Source organism: Macaca nemestrina, chromosome 5, assembly GCF_043159975.1.
Source record: "Macaca nemestrina isolate mMacNem1 chromosome 5, mMacNem.hap1, whole genome shotgun sequence".
NCBI lineage: Eukaryota > Metazoa > Chordata > Mammalia > Primates > Cercopithecidae > Macaca > Macaca nemestrina.
This window is the reverse complement of record NC_092129.1, coordinates 125,168,382-125,193,613: the sequence shown is the minus strand read 5'-3', so window position 1 is coordinate 125,193,613 and position 25,232 is coordinate 125,168,382. Positions and strand designations below refer to the sequence as shown.

Below are 25,232 nucleotides of genomic sequence, written 5' to 3'. Positions count from 1 at the left end.
ATGAAAAGTAACTGCTTTTAAGGGCAGCTTTTGTATCTGTTTCATCTCCAGGAATATCTCTTCTGATTTATGAGAACAGTAGTTTGATTGCTGCACTTAGCTTTGCTTTTCTTAGTGTTGTAGTTGAAAATGTGTAATGTTCTTGGTAAAACTCAGAATTGCATTAAGGAAAATATGGGAAGTTGAGCATTAGAATTGGTGTCACCAGGCCATGGTTGTACTTTTGGCTTTAATACTTGATTTCTGTGTATATCCTTCCTTTCTTATAGGCTGAAGATAAATGGTCACTTGGAGATTATTTAATGTTCTGGTTAAATAATGTTCTGGTGGTTAAAAGAAAAATCACTTTGAAAGTCAAGTAACATATGTCATTGCTAGCTAAGCCTATTTATTAAAACTTGTAGTTGTTAAAATTGCACTCAAATGGAAAACATCCTTTCTTAAAATTTAATACTCTGTTTATATAGTTGTACATCTTTCTATATTATTTATTTATTCATTACATGAAAAATTGCTGATACCTATGGAAGAATTTTATTCAGTCACATATGATACTGTCACTTAGGATATTTTTGTAAAGTCCAGTCTCACTACCTATAGTCATAAAACTATTCTAACTTAGTTCTATTTCTTGATCAGTTTTATAGAGTATAGTCCCAGAGGCATCCCGGCTTCTTTTGAAGAAGCAAGCTTAAGGTACCCAGAAAGTTACGTAAATTTATTTCATAAAGCAAGTAGTTTAGATTTTTAGCCTGGGTAGCTTTAAGTCATTTCAGACTTCTTGGTGGTGTTTGCCATCAATTTGCGGTGTATTTCTTATTAGATAAAGTTTCTATCTCTGAATTTATATGATTATTTTTACTTCTTAATTCTTAAGTGACAGATTTTAACATTAGCTTCTGTTTTCAGTAGCGTATCTAGGAGATACGATGCATCTTTTAATAAACATGATCTAAAGTAATTATTAAATCAGTACATGATACATCTTTTAATAAGCATAATCTTCTAAAGTAATTATATAATCAGTATAAATATCTTTCATTATTTTCATAAAGATCATAGGGCATAGTGATTCTGAAATGGCTTGCTTTTATATTAGGCCAAAAAAACAGAATCCTGAAAGCACAGTAATAATTAGTAACTGAACCACATAACTGAGGTCTGACAATATGTTTCTCCATATCTCTAAGCAGGCTTTGCATGTGTCTTCTTGTTTGTCCTCCCTTCCCCCCCTCATTATCTTTCCTCTCTTCTTCCTTCTCTTTCCTTCCCTCCTTGCTTTCTAAGTTTACTTAGTTGTTGATGTTTCCTAAGAGCTTAAATCCTTTAATCCAAAATGTTGGTGTGAATGTGCACTGAGAAAATCAGTATTTTGGTTAGCAGTTTAAATTGCTTCCCAACAATCCTTTTATTGGTACCTAACTATAATAGAGTATGATAAGTGCTTTAATAGTTAACTATTATAGAGTATGCTAAATACTTTTATAAAAATATATTCAAAGTGCCAGAGGGGAAAGATCTGTTGAAGAGGGAGCAGAAGAGAATGCTTCATATAGGAAGTGACATTTTAATTGGGTTTGAAAGTGGAGTAGGAGTTTCCCCTGTGCCTGATGTAAGGCAGATCAGGCAAAAGGAGCAGCATTCATTCAACATCAACAAATAATAATTGAGTGATGATTGTATTCCATTTACTGTTCAAGACATTGGGAATATAATGATGACTGAAACTAGTGAGACTTCTACCTTCATGGAGCTGATATTCCAGTGGGGGAGACAGACTGTATTAGTCGGTTTTCATGCTGCTGATAAAGACATACTCAAGACTTGGTACTTTATAAAGAAAAAAAGGTTTAATGGACTCATAGTTCCATGTGGCGTGGGAGGCCTCACAATCATGGTGGGAGGTGAGAGGCACGTCTTACGTAGCTGCAGACAAGAGAGAGAATGAGATCCAAGTGAAAGGGGTTTCCCCTATAAAACCATCATCAGATCTCGTGAGACTTATTTACTACCACGAGAACAGTATGGGGGAAACCGCCCACATGATTCAATTATCTCCCATCGGGTCCCTCCCATGACACGTGGGAATTATGGGAGCTGCAATTCAAGATGAGATTTGGGTGGGGTCAGAGCCAAACCATATCACAGACAAACAAGTGTAGTGAAAGAAAACTATAGCAGGATAAGAGAGAAGAATGAGACTTGTGGAAGTGACTCTATTAATTTAAATAAGGTTGTTTTGTGTGTTTTGAGGAACCCTAGTCCTGAGAGACCTATGAAAAATAGATTCTGGAGACAAATTAGTTTGAGAAACGTTACCCTATCTGCCCTAAAGAAACTTAGGTAATGGTGGATTAAAGCCAGGTAAACAAGTTATTAGACAAGAAAACCCCTGATCATCACTAGGATTTTGTGAGCTAAAGTTCCAAAGAGCACATTGTAGGAGAAGCTGGACCAAGTATGAGGATCCAGTGGCCACGTAGGACAGGGTAGGAGCCTTTGAATCATGATGAAAAGTTTGTGCCCCAACCATGCCAGGATTAGTTTTGGCTTTTAGAAAAGATACTCTGGTGGCAATGTGGCAGCTATCTCGAGTGAAGAAAGTATAAATCAAGAAGCTTTCCAATAAAAAAGGGAATGATGAAGGCTTCAAAAATGGAGAGAAAAAGGTAGATTTTAATGACATTTGGAGGTAGAATTGACTCAGATAATTTTGTTTATAGATAATAAAGAGTCAGAAAAATTCTTGACTTAAAATGTTTTAAACAAGTGAAAGTACATCTTCAAGAGAGGGAAACTTGGCCCTGATCTGCCAGTAAGTAAAGGTCACAGCAGAGGTGTAAGGCAGCAGCAGGCTAAGCTGTGCTGAGTGTGTGGGAAATGGAAGCAAAGTCATATGTTCAAAAATGTGCAAGATTTGGCATCTCCACCACATTTTTCTTTCACCTTTGAAATATGGGAAGGTTAGAAATGGAGCGGAATAATATCAACCTGGTCTAGTTTTGAAAGGTTGAGCTTTTTAGGAAGAAGCAAGCTTATTATCACTTTTAAATAAGACAAAACATGACCTTGAATTAGATTAGCCACATATCTAATTGGTGAGCGCAGCATACCTAGCTGTACAGTGCTCTGCTCACCAAAGCCAAAGATGGGCAGGTGGCTGCATTCTGCTGCCAGGTAATATCTGAACCTCATTGGCAGGCAATGAAGCAAAAGAGAGAGAGGAATTTGCAGCTGGCTGGAAATATTAGAGAGTATTAGCAAGAGGGAAGGCAGTGTGGCTTAAAGTTATAGTGTGTGTATAAAAAGAGTTCTATTTTTGTGTATGTATGTGTTATAAATATACATACCTATAGCATTCCCCACCATGTTCATCTGTGTTCCATCAATGTTCATCTATGTTCCATCAACTGGCTATGATCTATTACTGATTAAATCAGAAAAATATCACCTTATTTGCTTTTTGCTCTTCAACTGCAAGGATGTCTTTGGTGAGGCACTTTATTAGAATTCTCTTACAGAAAACAAAAATCAGTAATTCATCTTGAGGATGAAATAGTAGATGAAGTATAATTAATGGTTTTAGCAAACTTAGCAAATACAAATATGAACTTTTTTGTGAAAATGAAAACTGCATTGCTTTTTTTTAAGACAGGGTCTCATTCTGACACCCAAGCTGAAGTGCAGTGGCATGGTCAGGACTCACTGCAGCCTTGACCTCCCCAACTCAAGCAAACTTCCTGCCTCAGCTCCCCCCAAGTAGCTGGGACTACAGGCATGTGCCACCATGCCTGGCTAATTTTTTGTATTTTTATTAGAGACAGGGTTTCTCCGTGTTGCCTAAGCTGGTCTTGAACTCCTGGACTTAAGCAATCCACCTGCCCTGGCCTCCCAAAGTGCTGGAATTACAGGTGTGAGCCACCACACCCAGCCTATTTCTTAAAAGTATAATATTCTTACTGGTGGACTTTATTCAACTGATAGAGAATAGTTAAAAATAAAGAGAGGCTAGGCATGGTGGCTCACACCTCTAATCCCAGCACTTTTGGAGACCAAGGCTGGTGGGTTGCTTGAGGCCAGGAGTTTGAGAACAGTCTGGCTAACATGGCAAAACCCCGTCTCTACTAAAAATTCAAAAATTAGCTGGGTGTCTTGGTGCACATCTGTAATCTTGGCTACTTGAGAGCTGAGGCTGGAGAATCACTTGAACCCAGGAGGTGGAGGTTGTAGTGAGCCAAGATTGCAACACTGCCCTCCAGCCTGGGTGACAGAGTGAGACTGTCTCAAAAAAAAAAAAAAAAAAAAAGTTAAAAAATATATAGAGTTTAAAAATACGAATTACCAAAATATTGTAGTTTGATGTCACTACTCACTTTTTTTTTTTTAATTCTTTTTTTTTTTTTTTTTGATATGGAGTCTTGCTCTGTCACCCAGGCTGGAGTGCAGTGTTGCAGTCTTGGCTCACTGTAACCTCCACATCCCAGGTTCAAGCGATTCTCCTGCCTCAGCCTCCCGAGTAGCTGGGATTACAGACACGCGCCACTATGCCCAGCTAATTTTTGCATTTTTAGTAGAGATGGGGTTTCACCATGTTGGCCAGGCTGGTCTTGAACTCCTGGCCTTGTGATCTGCCTGCCTCAGACTCCCAAAGTGCTGGGATTACAGGCATAAGCCACCGTGCCCATCCACTACTCACTTTTTCTTAGCCTTTTCATTACTGATGAACTAGATTAGAACAGTAAGTGGATTGTTACACTTGACATTTTGTACTTCATCTGGAAATACTGGCGTTAAAAACTAAGTCATACTGGCATTTGTATAATATTCTTAGATCTTTATAGGTGTTTTTTCTTCAAATAAAAATTGTGTTTTTAAATGTCTTTGATATGATTGTTCAAAATGTTTGATATTTTTGTAAAACAGAATTAGAAAACCTCTGGCCCCAGCATCAGAATGGACCCTTGATTTGATTTCCTCTGACCTTTGGAAAACTGGTCTTTGGTATTAATGCTGTATGCAAGAGGACCTCATAAGGTGCTCTGGTTCTTTCAGAATGGAACATGAAAACTGGAGAGTTAGTGTCAGTGCTCAGTGAACATCTTTTGTGAGCTGTGGGTTAGACTTTGATGCTTACAAGCCACATAAATAGCAAGCCATGGACTCCATTGACTTGTCCCATTTCTCTGGCTTTCCACATTTTTCTTCTTATTCTTGTTTTGTCTCTTCATTATATTTCTTCCTCTTGATGGGTTTCCACCTCTTTGTAGTATGTGTTTTCCTGACCTATTCTATTTCTGATCCTCACTCTGGGGCAGTCCTGGCCTGCCATCTTGGGAAGCTATGTTTTTAGGAGCCAAGACCAGCTTGTGAGGATGGAGGTCTGGGCTTTCAGAAGCCATGCTGCAGAAACAAACACAGGCAAAAAGTACTCTTGCCTAACAACATCTTCATTACTTTGTGGGGTATTTTAGTTTTTTCTTAATATGTTTTAAGAAATTTTTATTTTAGATTCAGGGGCGCACATGTGCAGGTTTATTATATGGGTATATTGCATGATGCTGAGGCTTGGGCTTCTAATGATCCAATTGCCCAAGTAATGTACGTAGTACCTGATAGGTAGTTTTTCAACCCTTGCCTCCCTCCCCCCAATTTTGGAATCCCCAATGTTTATTGTTACCTTTTCTGTGTCTGTGTATAACAATGTTTAGCTCCTACTTATAAGTGAGAACATGTGGTATTTGATTTTTTTTCTGCATTAATTTGCTTACGATAATGGCCTTCAGCTGCATCTATGTTGCCATAAAGGACACGGTTTTCTTTTTGGCTGCATAGTACTCCATGGTATATAAGTATATTGTGGAAATTTGACCCTAAATTCTGTTTCACACAGTCTGCCTTAGGCATCTGTTCTTGGATTTTGATGTTTGCCAGGTTTGTAATTTTGATCCTATATCATAAGCTGAAATTTAGTGTCTTAGTCATACCTTAATTCTTTCCTTCACCTGATTTTTGGTTTGCATTTCCTGCCTTGGAGTCACCCAACCCCCTCAGCAAGTTGTATTAGTATCAACATCAAAATAGAGTTACCTGCAGAATATCTTAATACAGTGCTTAGTGGTGATGTTCATATTGGAAAAATTTCACAAAACAAAGTGCAGAAAAAGTCTCTCAGGTTGTACTCCATATACAAATGCTAGAACATCAGAATCACTTGGGAAGATTTTGAAGTCAGCAAAGGGTGCATCTAAGACATCCTAACGCTAAGAGACATGAGGTATCATACTCCTGTTTCTACACAAAAAAAATCTGTTTGTTAATCATATTGTTTAGTGGCTACTAAGTGGTATTTTGGGTATTTTACATTTATTTTATATGATAGGTTTGTTTTTCATATTGGCATTTTCCCGAGTTTTAGAACTAGTTATTTTGGAAATTAGTTGGCAGGGGAAAGGGTTGAGTGGTATGTCACGCATATTTTAAGACATTGGAGGACAGGTTCCTCTTGAGTATTTTCATGCAGAACATCTGATTTTAGAAATATTTTATAGCCATTAAGTGGGAAATGCTCCTGTCTTCAAATCTGACCACTTACCATCGCCACTGATATTACCACCCTGGTCCATGGATCTACCATCTATTCCCTGAACTCCTTTAATGAGCGTTTCTACCTCTATCCTTTCCGATCTGTTCCCAGCACAGCAGGCAGAAATGAACCCTCTGTCAATGTCAGTTCACTTTAGTCCTGCACATAGAATATTGTATTAGCTCCCCATTTTACTCAGAGAAAAAGTCAAACTTCATTCATTGGTCCATGTTTTCTTTTCCTATATCTCTGTAATATAGATCATAATCTGAACTGAAACTATATATTCATTAGTTGGATTTTTTGGAGTAATGTTTTATGTTTTCTATCTTAATTTTAAAAGTATGTAAGTTATCTTCCTTTAAAAGAAAGATTATTCATTTGCATGTGATTTTTAAAATTCTTTCTGCGGTTAATGGCCCTCACCCTCAGGAGACAGATACTCCGATTTTAATATATTTCCTCATTTCCGAAATGAAGATAAAAGTATCTACCAATAATACCTGTTTACCTCAAAAACCTCTATTGCCTTTTTTTCTCATCACACCTTTACTTATTTACAGAAACCTTCATTTATCTCAAATATGCTGGGACATGATTAAAGCTCTTTAAGCTATCCTGATCATAGCTGAATGGCTTGTTTATAGATTTGCAAGCAGGTTTCAAATAAAAATTCATCCTAATAAGATGAAACAAAAATAAAACTAAGTCATTTTTGTGAAGGAAGAGCCCTCTCTGCGAGTGGGGTCAGGTCAGGGGAAGATTGTAGTGTGATTAATTTTATTTACGGACCCTAAAAATTGAATCTAAAATTTGCAACACATCTGTTTTTCTCACATTCTATGGCTTTTATGTCAGTTTTCTTTAGTAAGTTTTTTACACGTGTGGATTACTGTGTTTTTAAAAAATTTTTTATTAATATGATTTTTTATTGATTTATTTCTTCATAGCATGTTTCCCAAACATAAATACTAGACTGTGTATATGTATATCATGTTACATATTTACTTTTTATATGGTTGAACTTTTTTATTTCTGTGAATCCATTTCCTCTTCAGGTAATTTATGGGATCATCTAAAGCTTAAATTTATGTTTGAAGTCTTCTCCAAAATTCTAATTCAGATATTAATATATTATTATAGATGTTTGTCAGTAATTACTTGCAAGTTTATCTCATCACAGTTTGAAAATCTGTGTGTAAGAGCATCAGACAATATGAACTTAGTGTTAGTGTTACTTGGAAAACTTGCAGAATAAATTTAAAAATGAAGAAGGTCTCATTTTAAATTGATTTTTCACTTTTTGCTCTAATAATTCAAGAAAGGTAGACAGGCCAGACTGGCAGAATCCTGGCCTCTGCGGTTGGCTGGCATTTACACAGGTCTTTCATATATGATTTAATAAAAGGTGACATGAAATTCAGAAATGTAATCTATAAGACAATCAGAGAAAGACAATTTTTGAAGCACATTCTTGTCAGTATTGTATAATGCCTGTTCTGTAACTGTAATTTTTTTGTGTATCTGTCAAATGATGTTAAGCTATATTCAGTAATGAGGATAGCAGGAATTCGAGACCCCATGTTCATTTCTTTTTGTGACAGGAAGGTCAGCTTTTTAAAAAATAAGAAAGGAATAGAAATTAACATTTCTCCAGAATTATGTTTCCCTTCATTTGAGGTTATCTCTTAATTCCAGCATTTTACTGCGTTTGATAAATAGGCCAAATATGTGTTTTATTTATTTGAGGGCTTGGGGGAGGCAATGAAACTTTACAAATTTCAACTGGCATTGCAGTCTGCTGATAAGGATGGGAGTTTGCACCGCTCTGAAGAGATTACATGAAGTAGAATTGGAAAGCAAATTGTATTTACAAAAGATAGGATGATGTTCCTAATAGGTGTTCAGAATAGACTATTCACTCTCATATTCTGCTGAGCTTTGCGAGACATAACTTTATTTCAAAAAGGACAAATCTGACTGAAGGGAAAAGCATTCCCTCTTCACAGATACTTTTCCAAAAGGGTTTACATTAAATTTTCCTGATGGGCACACAGCAGTATTTCATGCTGTATCTGTATAAACCATTAATGTGGAAAGTAAATATCTAAATAGTATACTTGATTGCTTCATGCACCAACCATTAGATTACTAGATCTCTATCTACAGTTTTGGGAGAGATGTTGCAATATGATGTCCTGGCAATAACTGTCAAAGTCATCATACCAGGATCCATTTTCATCTTGTTGAGGTAAAGTTATTAAAATGCACAGTTGGTAGGTCAGAAGGATCACTCACTATCTCTTGTCATCGGTGGTTTAAGGCTGACCTAAACCACTACTGCATAATGTCAGAATTATCACAGTGTCCAGGCTGCAGAAGTACAACATGCTTCATGATTTATTGCATTTCCTGTCTGGAATGAAGATTATGAAAAGGCCGACAACTGTCTGCAAGCTACAGTGGTTTAGAAGAAAACTTAATTTCTAATTTTTATTTCTCTTTTTCCTCATTCGTTTTAGATTTTGGATTTAGCAAAGGGGACACATTACCAGGTAGCCTGTCAAAAATACTTTGAGATGATACACAACGTAAGTATTTTTTTTTTTTTTTTTTTACTTCATATCCTAATGATTTGTCTTTTGTTACTGTGTCACATTCAGGGTTTGTAGTTGCATCAGTGGAAACCACTCTAGCTATTTTCAGCAGAAAGGGGGATTGCAGGGTATTAGGTAACTTACAGCATTTATTGAACGACCAGACAACTAAGCTTGGATGCTGCAGAAGCAGGAATATTTTGTAACTAGGAGAAGCTACATCATAAGAATATCTGCACCTGTCACCTACCACTCCATATCTAGGGATAAGACCAAGGGTCAATAAAGTTTTTCTGTAAAGATCCAGAGTGTAAAAATTTTAGGCGTCATGGTCCATATGGTCTGCGTCACAGCTACTCAACTCTACTGTTGTAGTGCAAAAGCAGCCGTAGAAAGTATGCAAATGAACAGGCATGACTATTGATCCAATAGAATTTTATTTATAAAATTAGGTAGTAGACCCAGTTTGACCCACGGGCCTTGATTTGCCAACCTCTAGACTAGATCTGGAACCTGTGCCACAGCTGCCTAGAAGAACCAAAGGCTTTTGCCATCTTCCATGCAGAAAATCTGATCCTTGTACTTGTGGCTGCCACCTGATGTTATCTTACCCTCTTCCCACGTCTCATATTTATCTGCATGGCAAAACCTAGATTGCATGTGGACCCCTAACTATAAACGAGTCAGGGAAATGTGTTTGGTTTTTATCTTGCCAGCTTCCTTAGTAAAAAAAAGCCCGCTTGATTATTAGAGTAAGAGTGGAATGACCCAGTCTGGCACAGAATAGATTTTGAAGTGTGTAAAGCCAATGTCACAAACTCAGAGGCCTACAGAGATTGGGCAAATAGCCCAAAAAAATGAAGCTGCCTGAGATTAGTACCACAGAGTATGGTAGAATTATGGTGCACTGAAGATGTTTGCCCTATTAGAGGCATTCACATTGACAAATTGTGAGGCTCTCTGCAGGCCAACAAAACACATCTCCAAGTCCAATTCAGCTCTCTGGCCCCTAGTTTGCATCCACTGATCCTGAGCCTGAATTTCTAACCTGGGAAAGACATCCAAGAATGGACTTTGGAGATCCTTGTCCTTCTTGAAACATTTTGTCTCTTAAGAACATATGTGTGTTTTTCTGGAGTCCATGGTATTTATTAAAGATCCATGACCCTCCCAAAAAAGAAGTTGCATTTATTGAGATCATCATCAGCTACTATGCTAAAGTTTTACAATTATTTTTATGCTTTTTATTTGGTTGTTACAAAGTAGTTTTTCCTATTATGGTTATATAATTGCAGAATTTCTTACTTGATAAAGTATCTCATAGGAAAAAGATATTTGGTAATATTGCCAATAATAATTACTAATAGTAATACCAGCCAATATCTATGGAACCCTTAATGCAGTGGTCCCTAACCTTTTTGGCACCAGGGACAGTTTCATGGAAGACAATTTTTCCATGGTTAAACAGGGGCTGGTGGGAGGGCGCATTAGATAATCACGAGAAGCACACAACCTAGATCCTTTGCCTGTGAGGTTCACAGTAGGGTTCGCACCCTCATGAGAATCTAAGGCCACTGCTGATCTGACAGGAGGTGAAGCCCAGGTGGTGATTCAAGTGATGGAGAGTGGCTGTAAATACAGATGAAGCTCCACTTGCTCACCCACCACTCTCCTCCTGCAGACCACAGACTGGGTTGGGAACCCCTGCCTTAATGTATACCAAGCACAGCACTAAAATTTTTTTAACACATTAGCTCTTTTGATTGACATTACAGCAAGGTACTGTGTGTATATATCCCTGTCTATGAATAAAACCTCTTTAGAGAAGTTAAACAACCTGTGTTGGATCATACTACTTATAGGGGATGGAACTTAGATTTAAATTCAAGCCGTCTAACTCATCTAAAGCTTGTGAGCCTAACCATCACTGTGCTGTTCTATAATTTGGTACTAAATTTCTAATAATGACAGCAGAGGTAATTGGCGTCTTCCTGTTTATCTTCATAGCATGGTAAACATGTAGGGACTCTAACTTGCCTTACATGCTGTAATTGGTTAATGGAAGATCTGGAGCTAGAACCCCCATCTGTTGTGGGTCCTGTCCTCATTCTTCTATACCTAACTTTTGAAAGTATTATTCTAAGAACTTTTTTTAAAACAAAACTTCAAGGAGTAAACATCAAGAAAATAGTAAGCAACAACAAAATCTCATTTGTTTTATCACCATAGGAATCTCGCCAGATAAGCCATGTTTGGCAACACCAGGTTTATATGACTCACTCTCTCGAAGACTGCATTCCTTAATTTGCTTGTTCCACTTGGGTTTTAATTTCATATTGTTCTTTAATCACTTATAGACCCTTTTAATGAAGAGGCCTCAGAACTTTCACAAATGAGGTCTATTATCCAACCTCTTTACTTTTTATAAAAATAAGATACGAAAATTAGATATAAACATTGAGTTTGTGGCATAATCACCAAAAAGTAAGGAGTGGTTTTTTAGTTCTCAAAATCTGCTTTTGTATTATCTCTCCTATTGATTATTCCCTCGAGCATTGCTGCTATTGCCAATCTTTAAAACTTGCTTTAGATTAATGAAGATTTTGGAAAGACATATATCTAAATCCCCTCACATGTAGAAATAGTCTAACTTAAACCACATATAAATCAACAAAATAAAAAGGCTGTTTATATTCACTAGATCTCTCACTGTGGAGTTTTAGATGTGAATATCCTCCTTCATTTATTATTTTTTCTAATTTAATTTAAAAACAGAATCTATTTTTATTGTCAGGTTTCTGCCATCCTACCCCTCCCCCAAATAAAATCCTATGTTTATTTTCCCGAGGCCTCTGTGATCAAACTCACTTAAATGGAAGTTTTGAAAATGAACCAGTTAATTGATACCGTTTGCAGCAGCATTATGATAGTTCCATATGGCTTTTTTGGTAATACCAACTGCCTCATTTTAAGCTGTCATTGCAAAACCTCTTGATTAAAACCCAAATATCCCATAGGTAAAACAATATTGCTTTCATTCCTTCAAAATCAGCATTTGCAGCGGCAGAAATATGAGACCCATGTTTGTGTGAAGGTCATTGTGTGCAGAATGTGCTGATGCCAAGCAAATGTTTGAGAGAGATTCATTTAGTAGATGTTAAAAGCTGGCCTGCTTGAAACCTGTTTTCCTCTGTATTTTTAGGGTCAATGTTTAAAATAATTTTATACTAATAGTATATTCTTTACTTTCTGCATGTTCCATGTGTAAATGAAAACACTAGGTCATGTGTAGATTAACCACAGAATTTTAATAGAAAATAATGTTTTCAGAGGTAGACCTCTTTGGACACTGAGTAACTGTGGGTACTTATTTTCCAAGTGGCTGAGGATAATTTTTCCCCACCATATAAATCTCTAGAGAAATCTTATTAAAACCTATCACCCATTTTCCTGCAATCTTAAACAGGATATATGTGATACAATTAAGCCCTTTTATAATCACTCAGGGTCATCATTATGGATATCAGTTAGAATGCTGGGCTAGAAGCCACCATCATCTCACTTGGATCACTGCAATAGCTTCCTAACTCATTTCCCAGCATCTACACATGCCCCATTCCAATTCTTTCTCCTCCACACAGCTGCTGGAGTGACCTTTAAAATAGAGGAATCTGATCATTTCAGGAACCTGCTTTTTAAAACCTTCAATGGCTTCCTATTTCTCTTCAGATGAAATCTAAAATTTATAATGTATCCTCTAAAGGCCTCCACTCCACCTACTTTCCTCTAGACTCCTGAACTTGTTTCAGATCCTTCACAGGACATTGGATCTGAAACACTAGGACCAAGCTAGTGTGGTAGAATGCAAACGCTTCACAGAATGTTCCTGTCTCAATACATAAAATAATGCACAAAACATAATTTTAAAAATCATCAACCACAAAGAAAAACACCAATGGCCGGGCGCGGTGGCTCAAGCCTGTAATCCCAGCACTTTGGGAGGCCGAGACGGGCGGATCACGAGGTCAGGAGATTGAGACCATCCTGGCTAACACGGTGAAAACCCCATCTCTATTAAAAAATACAAAAAACTAGCCGGGTGGCGGGCGCCTGTAGTCCCAGCTACTCGGGAGGCTGAGGCAGGAGAATGTCGTGAACCCGGGAGGCGGAGCTTGCAGTGAGCTGAGATCCGGCCACTGCACTCCAGCCCGGGCGAAAGAGCGAGACTCCGTCTCAAAAAAAAAAAAAAAAAAGAAAAGAAAAACATCACCAACAGTAACCAAAAAAGAAAACGGGCAAGGAAAGAAACAAAAAACTCACAAAGTCGTGAAAATGCTCGCTTAATATTTCCAAACGGAGTAAAGGAAATAGCTGCTGACTTGAGAAGAAATAAGTGAAATGGAAGATTTAGATGTGGATACCTCTATTTCTCTATTCCTTTTCCTAATTTAATTTTAAAGTAAGATTTCCATTTTGTTTACTTTATGCTCTTCCCCTTCCCCCCACATACAAAAAAAATCTCTAAGTTTATTTTCCTAAACAAGACCAAAGGAAACTGAATGACAGCCGTATACACTTCCTTTAAAAATGAAAATGAAAGAAACACTCAGAACACAAAGAACGCGTCCTAGAAGAAAATATAGAATTCTATAAAAAGGAAACTTCATAATTTCATTTTACTGTCAAGCAACTTAGTAGATCACAATGAACATCACAAAATGAGTTAAGGACAATTGCAGATCAAGAAAAAGGAGAAACAGCATCACAGAGCCTTGGCACAAATCCTCACTTCAAGGCCCTTGGCACTGTTTTAGTGGTTAATAAAAAATATTAATTACCTTTGAAAAAAAGGCAGCAGCCCCATGAGGGGCTTATAGATAAAATCCCCATCTCCCCGGGATGGAGCACATGGGGGAAGGGGCGGCTGTGGGTGCAGCTTCAGCAGACTTAAACGTTCCTGCCTGCTGGCTCTAAAGAGAGCAGCGGATCTCCCAGCTTAGTGTTTGAGCCCTGCTAAGGGACTGCCTCAAGTGGGTCCCTGACCCCCATGTCTCCTGGCTGGGAGACACCTCTCAGCAGGGGCCAACAGGCACCTCATACAGGAGAGATACAGCTGGCATCTGGCGGGTGCCCCTCTGGGACGAAGCTTCCAGAGGAAGGAACAGGCAGCAATCTTTGCTGTTATGTAGCCTCTGCTGGTGATACCCAGGCAAACAGAGTCTAGACTAGACCTCCAGCAAACTCCAGCAGACCTGCGGCAGAGGGGTCTGACTGTTAGAAGGAAAATTAAACAGAAAGGAATAGCATCAACATCAACAAAAAGGACGTCCACTCAGAAATCCCACGCAAAGGTCACCAGCATCAAAGACCAAAGGTAGATAAATCCATAAAGATGGGGAGAAACCAGCTCAAAAAGGCTGAAAATTCCAAAAACCAGAATGCCTCTTCTCCTCCAAAGAATCACAACTCCTTGCCAGCAAGGGAACAAAACTGGATGGGGAATTAGTTTGACAAATGCCAGAGTAGGCTTCAGAAGGTGGATAATAACAACCTCCTCCGAGCTAAAGGAGCATGTTCTAACTCAATGCAAGGAAGCTAAGAAGCTTGAAAAAAGTTAGAGGAACTGCTAACTAGAGTAGCCAGTTTAGAGAAGAATATAAATGACCAGATGGAACTGAAAAACACAGCACGAGAACTTCATGAAGCATAAAAAAGTATCAATAGCCAAATTGATCAAGCAGAAAGGATATCAGAAATTGAAGATCAACGTAATGAAATAAAGCATGAAGACAAGAATAGAGAAAAAAGAATGAAAAGGAACAAACAAAGCCTCCAAGAAATATGGGACTACGTTTGATTGGTGTACCTGAAAGTGATGGGGAGAATGGAATGAAGTTGGAAAACACACTTCAGGATATTATCCAGGAGAACTTCTCCAACTTAGCAAGACCGGCCAACATTCAAATTCAGGAAATAAGAGAACACCACAAAGATACTCCTTGAGAAGAGCAACCTGAAGACACATAATTGTCAGATTCACCAAGGTTGAAATGAAGGAAAAAATATTAAGGGCAGCCAGAGAGAAAGGTCAGGTTACCCACAAAGGGAAGCCCATCAGACTAATGGTGGATCTCTCTGCAGAAACCCTACAAGCCAGAATAGAGTGGGAGCCAATATTCAACATTCTTAAAAGAATTTTCAACCCAGAATTTCATATCCAGCCAAACTAACCTTCATAAGCAAAGGAGAAATAAAGTCCTTTACGGACAAGCAAATGCTGACAGATTTTGTCACCACCAGTCCTTCCTTACAAGAGACCCTGAAGGAAGTACTAAACATGGAAAGGAACAACTGGTACCAGCCACTGCAAAAAGATATCAAATTCTAAAGACTATCGATGCTATGAAGAAACTGCATCAACTAATGGGCAAAATAACCAGCTAGGATCATAAGGACAGGACCAGATTCACATAATAATATTAACCTTAAATGTAAAGGGCTAAATGCCCCAATTAAAAGACACAGACTGGCAAATTGGATGAAGAGTCAGGACCCATCTCACGTGCAAAGACACACATAGGCTCAAAATAAAGGGATGGAGGAATATTTACCAAGAAAATGGAAAGGAAAAAAAAAGCAGGGTTTGCAATTCCAGTCTCTGATAAAACAGACTTTTAAACCAACAAAGATCGAAAGAGACAAGTGCATTGCATTATGGTAAAGGTATCAACGCAACAAGAAGAGCTAACTATCCAAAATATATATACACCCAATACAGGAGCACCCAGATTCATAAAACGAGTTCTTAGAGACTTACAGACAGACTTAGACTCGCACACAATAACAGTGGGAGACTTTAACACCACCATTGTCAATATTAGATCAACGAGACAGAAAATTAACAAGGATATTCCAGACTTGAACTCAGCTCTGTACCAAGAAGACCTAATAGACATCTAGAGAACTCTCCACCCTAAAACCACAGAATATACATTCTTCTCAGCACCACATTGCACTTATTCTAAAATTGACCACAAAATTAGAAGTAAAACACTCCTCAGCAAATGCAAAAGAATGGAAATCATAACAAACAGTGTCTCAGACCACAGTGCAATCAAATTAGAACTCAGGATTAAGAAACTCACTCAAAACCGCACAACTATATGGAAACTGAACAATCTACTCCTGAATGACTACTGGGTAAATAACAAAATTAAGGTAGAAATAAAGATGTTCTTTGAAACCAATGAGAACAAAGACACAATGTACCAGAATCTGTGGAACACAGCTAAAGCAGTGTGTAGAGGGAAATTTATAGCCCTAAATGCCCACAAGAGAAAGCAGGAAAGATCTAAAATTGACACCCTAACATAACAATTAAAAGAACTAGAGAAGCAAGAGCAAACAAATTCAAAAGCTAGCAGAAGAAAAGAAATAACTAAGATCAGAGCAGAACTGAAGGAGGTAGAGACACAAAAAATCCTTCAAAAAATCAATGAATCCTGGAGCTGGTTTTTAGAAAAGATCAAAAAAATCAATAGACTGCTAGCCAGACTAACAAAGAAGAAAAGAGAGAAGAATCAAATAGATGCAATAAAAAATGATAAAGGGGATATCACCACCAAACCTACAGAAATACAAACTACCATCAGAGAATACTATAAACACCTAAATGCAAATAAACTAGAAAACCTAGAAGAAATGGATACATTCCTGGACACATATACCCTCCCAAGACTAAACCAGGAAGAAGTCAAACCCCTAATAGACCAATAACAATTTCTGAAATTGAGGCAGTAATAGCTTATCAACCAAAAAAAAAGCCCAGGACCAGACAGATTAACAGACAAATTCTACCAGAGGTACAAAGAGGAGCTGGTACCATTCCTTCTGAAACTATTCCAAATAATAGAAAAAGAGGGAATCTTCCCTAACTCATTTCATGAGGCCAGCATCATCCTGATTCCAAAACCTGGCAGAAACACAACAAAAAAGAAAATTTCAGGCCACTATCCCTACTGAGCATCAATGTGAAAATCCTCAATAAAATACTGGCAAACCGAATCCAGCAGCACATCAAAAATCTTATCTACCATGATCAAGTCAGCTTCATCCGTGAGATGGAAGGCTGGTTCAACATACACAAATCAATAAACGTAATTCACCACATAAACAGAACCAATGACAAAGCCCATATGATTATCTCAATAGATGCAGAAAAGGCCTTCGATAAAATTCAACACCACTTCATGCTAAAAACTGTCAATAAACTAGATATTGATGGAACCTATCACAAAATAGAGCTATTTTTTGACAAACCCACAGCTAATATCATACTGAATGGGCAAAAACTAGAAGCGCTCCATTTGAAAACTGGCGAAAGACAAGGATGGCCTCTCTCACCACTCCTATTCAACATAGCATTGGAAGTTCTAGCCAGGGCAATCAGGCAAGATAAAGAAATGAAGGATATTCAAATAGGAAGAGAGGAAGTCAGATTGTCTCTGTTTGCAGATGACATGATTGTATATTTAGAAAACCCCATTGTCTCAGCCCAAAAACTTCATAAGCTGATAAGCAACTTCAGCAAACTCTCAGGATACAAAACCAATGCGCAAAAATCACAAGCATTCCTATACACGACTAATAGACAGAGACCCAAATCATTAGTGAACTTCCACTCACAAGTGCTACAAAGAGAGTAAAATACCTAGCAATACAACTTCCAAGAGATGTGAAGGACCTTTTCAAAGAGAACTACAAACCACTGCTCAAGGAAATAAGAGAGGACACAAACAAACGGAAAAACATTCCATGCTTATAGATAGGAAGAATCAATATCATGAAAATGGCTATAATGCCAATAGTAATTTATACATTCAATGCTATCACCATCAAGATACCATTGACCTTTTTTTTTTTTTTTTTTTTTTTTTGAGGTGGAGTCTCATTCTATCGCCCAGCCCAGGCTGGAGTGCAGTGGTGCAATGTCGGCTCACTGCAAGCTCCACCTCCCGGGTTCACGCCATTCTCCTGCCTCAGCCTCCCGAGTAGCTGGGACTACAGACGCCCAGCTATTTTTTTGTATTTTTAGCGGAGATAGGGTTTCACTGTGTTAGCCAGGATGGTCTCGATCTCCTGACCTCGTGATCCACCCGCCTTGGCCTCCCAAAGTGCTGGGATTACAGGCGTGAGCCACCGTGCCTCAGCCGCTACCACTGACTTTCTACACAGAATTAGAAAAAAACTACTTTAAATTTCATATGGAACCAAAAAAGAGCCCGCATAGCCAAGACAATCCTAAGCCAAAAAAGAAAAAACAAAATAGCTGGAGGCATAATGCTACCTGACTTCACACTATGCTACAATGCTACAGTAACCAAAACAGCATGGTACTGTTACCAAAACAGATATATAGACCAATGGAACAGAACAGAGGCCTCAGAAATAACACCACACATCCACAACCATCTGAACGTTGACAAACCTGACAAAAACAAGCAATGGGGAAAAGATTCCCTATTTAAAAATAGTTTTGAAAAAACTGGCTAGCCATATGCGGAAAACTGAAAGTGGCCCCTTCCTTACACCTTACACAAAAATTAACTCAGATGGATTAAAGACTTAAACATAAGACCTAAAACCATAAAAACCCTAGAAGAAAACCCAGGCAATACCAATCAGGACATAGGCATGGCAAAGACTTCATGACTAAAACACCAAAAGCAATGGCAACAAAAGCCAAAATTGATAAATGAGATCTGATTAAACTAAAGAGCTTCTGCACAGCAAAAGAAACAGTCATCAGAGTGAACAGGCAACCTACAGAATGGGAGAAAATTTTTGCAATCTATCCATCTGACAAAAGGCTAATAACAAGAATCTACAAAGAACTTAAACAAATTTACAAGAAAAAAATAACCCCGTCAAAAAGTGGGTGAAGGATATGAACAGACACTTTTAAAAAGAAGACATTTATGCGGCCAACAAACATATGAAAAAATGCTCATCATCACTGGTCATAGGGTAAATGCAAATCAAAACTACAATGACATACCATCTCATGCCAGTTAGAATCGTGGTCATTAAAACATCAGGAAACAACAGATGCTGGAGAGGATGTGGAGAAATAGGAACACTTTTACACTGTTGGTGGGAGTGTAAATTAGTTCAACCATTGTGGAAGACAGTGTGGCAATTCCACAAGGATCTAGAACCACAAATACCATTTGACCCAGCAATCCCATTACTGGGCATATACCCAAAGGATTATAAATCATGCTACATTAAAGACACATGCACACGCATGTTTATTATGGCACTGTTCACAACAGCAAAGACTTGGAATCAACCCAAATGCCCATCAATGATAGACTGGGTAAAGAAAATGTGGCACATATACACCATGGAATATTATACAGCCATAAAATGTATGAGTTCATGTCCTTTGCAGGGACATGAATGAAGCTGGAAACCATCACTCTCCACAAACTAACACAAGATCAGAAACCAGACACTGCATGTTGTCTCTCATAAGTGGGAGTTGAACAATGAGAGCACATGGACACAGGGCGGGGAACATCACACACCGGGGCCTGTTTGGGTGGGGGTGCTAGGGGAAGGATAGCATTAGGAGAATTACCTAACGTAGATGACGGATTGATGGGTGCAGCAAACCACCGTGGCACGTGTATACCTATGTAACAAACCTGCACGTTCTGCACACGTACTCCAGAACTTAAAGTATAATTAAAAAATAATAATTTAAATGGGGATTCACTAAAGATATGCACATACCTTAAATATTATATCTTAAACTTAAGACATTTGAATGCCATTTATTTGTTAGGGCAAGGTCTTTTGAGTATCATTTAGTGTTTGGAATTTGATTTTATCTTTCTTTTATAAACTATACCCATAGTACGGCATCAGCAATTTCCAACTTGGATTCCTTAAAGTAGAAAAGGAACTTGATATGCAAAGCAATAGGATCTTTCTTCCTCTCCTTCTGTGACTTCAACCTTTTTATTTTTTTTTAAGTGACTTGCCTTTCTTGAGTCTTTAAAAATATTTAATGTAGATTTCATAGAACTAACAATTCTTTCTTTTACATTCATTTTTATTTGCTTTTCCCATAGCAACCCTATGACTTAACGCTGTTATCTCCATTTCATAGATGAAGAAACTCAGACTTTAAAAAGATTACCCTATTTCATTTTGTGCACATTGAAGTCTAATAAACATATTGCTAACTGACAACTTGAAGCGAGGTATAGAAAATCCTAACATTTTTATAGCGTAAGATATTAGATTATTTTTGCATAAAATACAACTATGTTTTTACAATCTTTATAGCCAAGTTTCTCTCTAGAAATAAAATTTATAATGGAGATATCATTATCAGTTTGATTTTGCACACAATCTCTTGAAACAGATTTCAGAGCAACTAATGATCTAGTCAGAAGGCCTGAATTTTAATTCAGACAAAACCAGTTACTAATTCTATGACTTTGAATAAACTATCTATTCTCCTTAGGCCTCTGTACATGGAGGAGATTCAATTTAATGGATTCCCCAAGGTCTTTCTAATCTCTGGTTTTCTGTTTACAAACTAGAAAGCCTTCTGATTAAAATGTATTAGACAATAAATTTACTTTTTGTGAAACACATTGCAAAATGCAAAATTTATATTGGATTTTTAATGAATTGGGTGAAAATTGAATATAATAAAGAAGTTCATAAATGATCCCATTGTTAATCAAAATTATAGATATAAAAGATTTCGGAAACATTTTGAAATCAAGCAGTTAAGTTAAAAAAATAAAGCAAAGATAAAAATTTGTTCTTAATGATCTATAACTTTTAAAATCAGTCTGTATACTCTCCATCTGTTACACAGTGGAATTACTGTAAAATTAGCCTAACATGTATGAACTGGCAAAAGAGAATCAGAGATTCTTAGGGTACTTAAATAAGCATTACCAGAAAAGACGTTATGTCTCTGTCTGTTGGTCCATCCACCAGTAGGGTTCATTCTGGACCATAGCAGCAACCCCTTTTTTCCTGGCCAATTCATTTTAATCTGCTATAAGATTATACACAACTTCAGTCGCACCACATCTCTTTTTAAGGGTTTTTGGTCACTCTCTGTTGCCTAGAGAATTAGGTCTTGACCACTTACCCAGATTTTCAAGGCTCTCTCAGGCTGGCCCCTGCCTGTCTTTCCAAACTCATTCCTTATTGTTTCCTTGCATGTGCCTTTCATATTAGGCTATGTGAACTATTTCATATTTGCTTTCCCAGGACATTGTCTCTTTACCTCGCTCACGTGGTCCTGCTGCAAATATTGCCTTTCCCCTCATCATCCCAGCTTTTCACTCTCTGCATCTTTCCAGACCCAACTCAAATAGCACTTCTCTTTCAAAGCCTTCCTTGATCTCAGCCGAAATTTCTCTCTACTATGGAGTGTAATAGGTCTTTATCTGTGACCCTCATCACTTCTCCATTCTTGGTAGAGGTTTTTAAGTATATGACTTACTGGACTGGAAATTCGAGTTAGTCAAATGTATTCCTGTATGCTGAATAGCAAATAGTTTATAACACAGTCTTTTATATAGTAAGGCTTTAATTAAATATGCAAAATTATCACTGGTATACACTATTTCTGGGTCCACCTCACCAAATATTAGATACCTACAGTGTGCAAGTCACTTCAGTATGAAGGGTGAGACATAAAAGGATTAGTTAATAGAAGACAGATGAACAAAAGAAATGGAATGACTTCTCAGTTTCCAAAAACTTGATAAATGAAAATACCACCAAAGAAACCAGCAGTCACTCACTCAAGCAAAATGATATTTTTGTTGTCAATTCCAACTGCAGAAGGCGAGAAGGCAGGGATTTGAGACTGTGGAAAGCAAACTGCATGTAAGGAGAGATTACTATAGTGCATAATTTGAAATCATACTCAAAGTTAAAGTTTAATGATAGTATTTGAGAAAAAATAACATAAGTTATGAACTAGGCATGTTTGTATTCAGGCACAGTTAAATTTACAAGAAGAGATTTTCTGTAAGAAGACCAAGGAAACGCCAAGATTAGAATGAAGAATTACATTGACTTAGGTTGCTTTTTCGGTTTATATCATACTAAATGAGATTGCATATGCCAGACTTACAAGTAAGCGCTAAAACACAAGTGGTATCAGGGACCAGCATCGAAATGATCAAAAGTGATTTTATGATCACTTAAAATCACAATGCCTACAATGTGACAGGCCTTTTACTTGGAACTGGGGATACAATAATGGATCACACAGATCCCTAACCTGTGCCTCACTAACACACAGTGTCCCACACATACCTACACACCTACACATACACACACACACAGGTTTCTATTCCAAACACAGTTTTATTTCTAAGTATTTCGATGTAATTGTCAACCAGAATTGGTAATGTTTTGGGTATTGCCAGAATTGAAGGCATGGTGTAGATGGGAGGTGGCAGGTGGGAGTTGGGGACTGGGGAGGTGAGAGAAAGGTGTCTAGTATGCCCCAAGGATGAATGGTGATACCAGTCACTGAGAGCAAAGGATGGGGAGAGGGGAAAGGATACGTTTCCTATTGGGTGTGAGCTGCCTTTGAGCAATCTTAGATGTTGAGTAGGTGTTGGATAAGGGACTGAAACTAGATAGGGAACTGGATCCAAACACAGAGGCTCAGACTAGAAATATAAATGTGGGAGCCATTAAAGTTTGGGTAATGGTTGAAGCTCTCCTTGAATGAAATGGTGTAAGTAGTTGATTAAGTGTTAGAATGTGTACAGCTAGAATCCATGTTTCAGGTATTAAGTTATAAACAAGGACTAGGACCAGTTTTTGAAACTCATATATTTATAGCTTTGCCATGTATTAATGCAATATAAATTTCCTTCCTTTACAGGTGGATGATTGTGGCTTTTCTTTGAATCATCCTAATCAGTTCTTTTGTGAGAGCCAACGTATTCTAAATGGTGGTAAAGACATAAAGAAGGAGCCTATCCAACCAGAAACTCCTCAACCCAAACCAAGTATCCAGAAAGCCAAGGATGCATCATCTGCTCTGGCCTCTTTAAATTCCTCTCTGGAAATGGATATGGAAGGACTGGAAGATTACTTTAGTGAAGATTCTTAGGCAGTTTTGTAACCCTTTATCCTCAATAGCCTTCATTTTGTTTTTAAGATTTTGCTTTTGTTGTTGTTGAAAAAGGGTTTCACTCTGTCACCCAGGCTGTAGTGCAGTGACACAATTACAGCTGATTGTAGCCTCGACCTTTCCAGCTCAAGTGATCCTCCTGCCTCAGCCTCCCAAGTAGTTGGGACCACAGGTGTGCATGCCATACCCGGATAATGTTTTTAAAAATTTTTTGTGGAGGTGGGGGTCTCCCTATGTTGCCCAGGCAGATCTCAAACTCCTGGGCTCAAGTGATCCTCACACCTCAGCCTCCCAAAGTGCTGGGATTACAAGTGTGAGCCACTGTGCCTGGCCTTTCTTTTTTTTAACCTTTTTATTTAACTTCTCTCTTCACTGCATCCCAGTCCATCTACAGAAAGCAGGTTTGAGGTAAAAACAAAGACCTTCACTATATTTTGCTTTGACAAAAGGAAAGAGGAAGAATTTCTATTAAAATCTATCACTTGAGTGATGTCATTTAAGTCCTGTTTTAGGAGATAAAAATAGCTTTTGGGACTGGTTAAAGTCCCCCAGAAACTATAATACAGTTAAGAACAACTTTTGTTTTAACTCTTATCACTTTGTAATTTTGACTCAATCCTTTTCTGGACCATTTTTGTTAATAAATATCAAAGTGTACGTGACAGTGTCTGTGTATAATTGGGAAAGTCGTATGTCATAACAGAATGAAGTTAGCTTTAGAAAGCCAAGCATAGAAATGTAGGTCTTCATTGTGTTAAAAGGGAAATATTAGAAGCGCTCTCGCCACTGTAGTTCAGTGAGAAATTTTATGATGGAATGTTTTGTATCTGGCAGTTTTTAAAGTGGTCATTTGGAATATCCAACACACTGCTTAATCACTAATGAAGAGTTTAAACTTTACCTTTTTTTTTTTTTTTTAAAGAGTTGACCTGTTTTTGGTTATTCTACATCAGGCACCTTTGAGTGGCACCAAACTCTCCGGAGGGAACTGTGACTTGGGAATTAAAAGAAACAAAATTTGTATAGCCAGTTATATTTATTAAGGAATAATAGGGATATTTTATTATGTAAAATAGTGGCACATCTTATCTGCTGCCATTACTCTGGGGACAGGTTCATGAAGAATAGACAATTGCCAAGCAAGAAGATTGTACATATAAAGTGTTTATTTTACTCTCCAACTTCCATACCTTATTACTTACGTGGTTGCTGTGAATTACCAAATAGATTCGGTAAATTAATTAACTTCAGCAATGAATAGTGATACTTGTAGTAACTCCTTCCTTTCAGTGCCAGCAATAGAATTTAATAAATGTTGTGGATGATTACAGACATACGAGACCAATGCCCTGTTCTCTCTGCCTGCTTTTGTCAAGGGAGTAAGGTGAAGTTGATGATCCCTGGCACATATGCCTTGTGGAGCAGTGCCATTGTGGATACCCTCGTCTACATAATGATTTCCTCTCGGGGCTCTACTCACTCACCAACAGGATTTGGGGTGCTCAGGAAACCCGGTTTGAAACATAGTTCTTCCTCATCTATTACCTTGGAATATGTGAAAAGTATTAGTGTATTTCTGTCTTCTTTTCCTGGTAAAGAGGGATATTTTTATTTTATCCTTTTGAATCAGATACTAACTAAATTAAAAAGAGGACATTGTATTCAGAAAACTAGACTTAGCAGCACCGTGTTTTTAATCATGTGATAAACTGCATCACGATGAAAAGGATTAAACAGGATCAGATCATCAGAAACTAAAAACGTCAACTGAGTTTTCATTTTAGTCTTCTGAGTCAAAGATTTCTTGGAATATTTAGCAACATATAATTAAATGAGATACTATCTCAACTTTTACTTG

The 25,232-nt window shown here is 37.7% G+C and overlaps 1 protein-coding gene across 1 annotated transcript in view; it reads left to right on the top strand.

Annotated features, from left to right (window-relative positions):
* LOC105479525 (DNA primase subunit 2) overlaps window positions 1-24,708 on the top strand; it is a 310,349-nt gene extending 285,641 nt beyond the window's left edge. The window contains exons 13-14 of the mRNA XM_011737514.2: window positions 9,106-9,174; window positions 23,123-24,708. Of these exons, the coding sequence (XP_011735816.1) occupies window positions 9,106-9,174; window positions 23,123-23,353 (300 nt within the window). The 3' untranslated portion in view covers window positions 23,354-24,708. The remainder of the gene's footprint in view (window positions 1-9,105; window positions 9,175-23,122) is intronic.
* The last annotated feature ends 524 nt before the right edge of the window (window positions 24,709-25,232 follow it).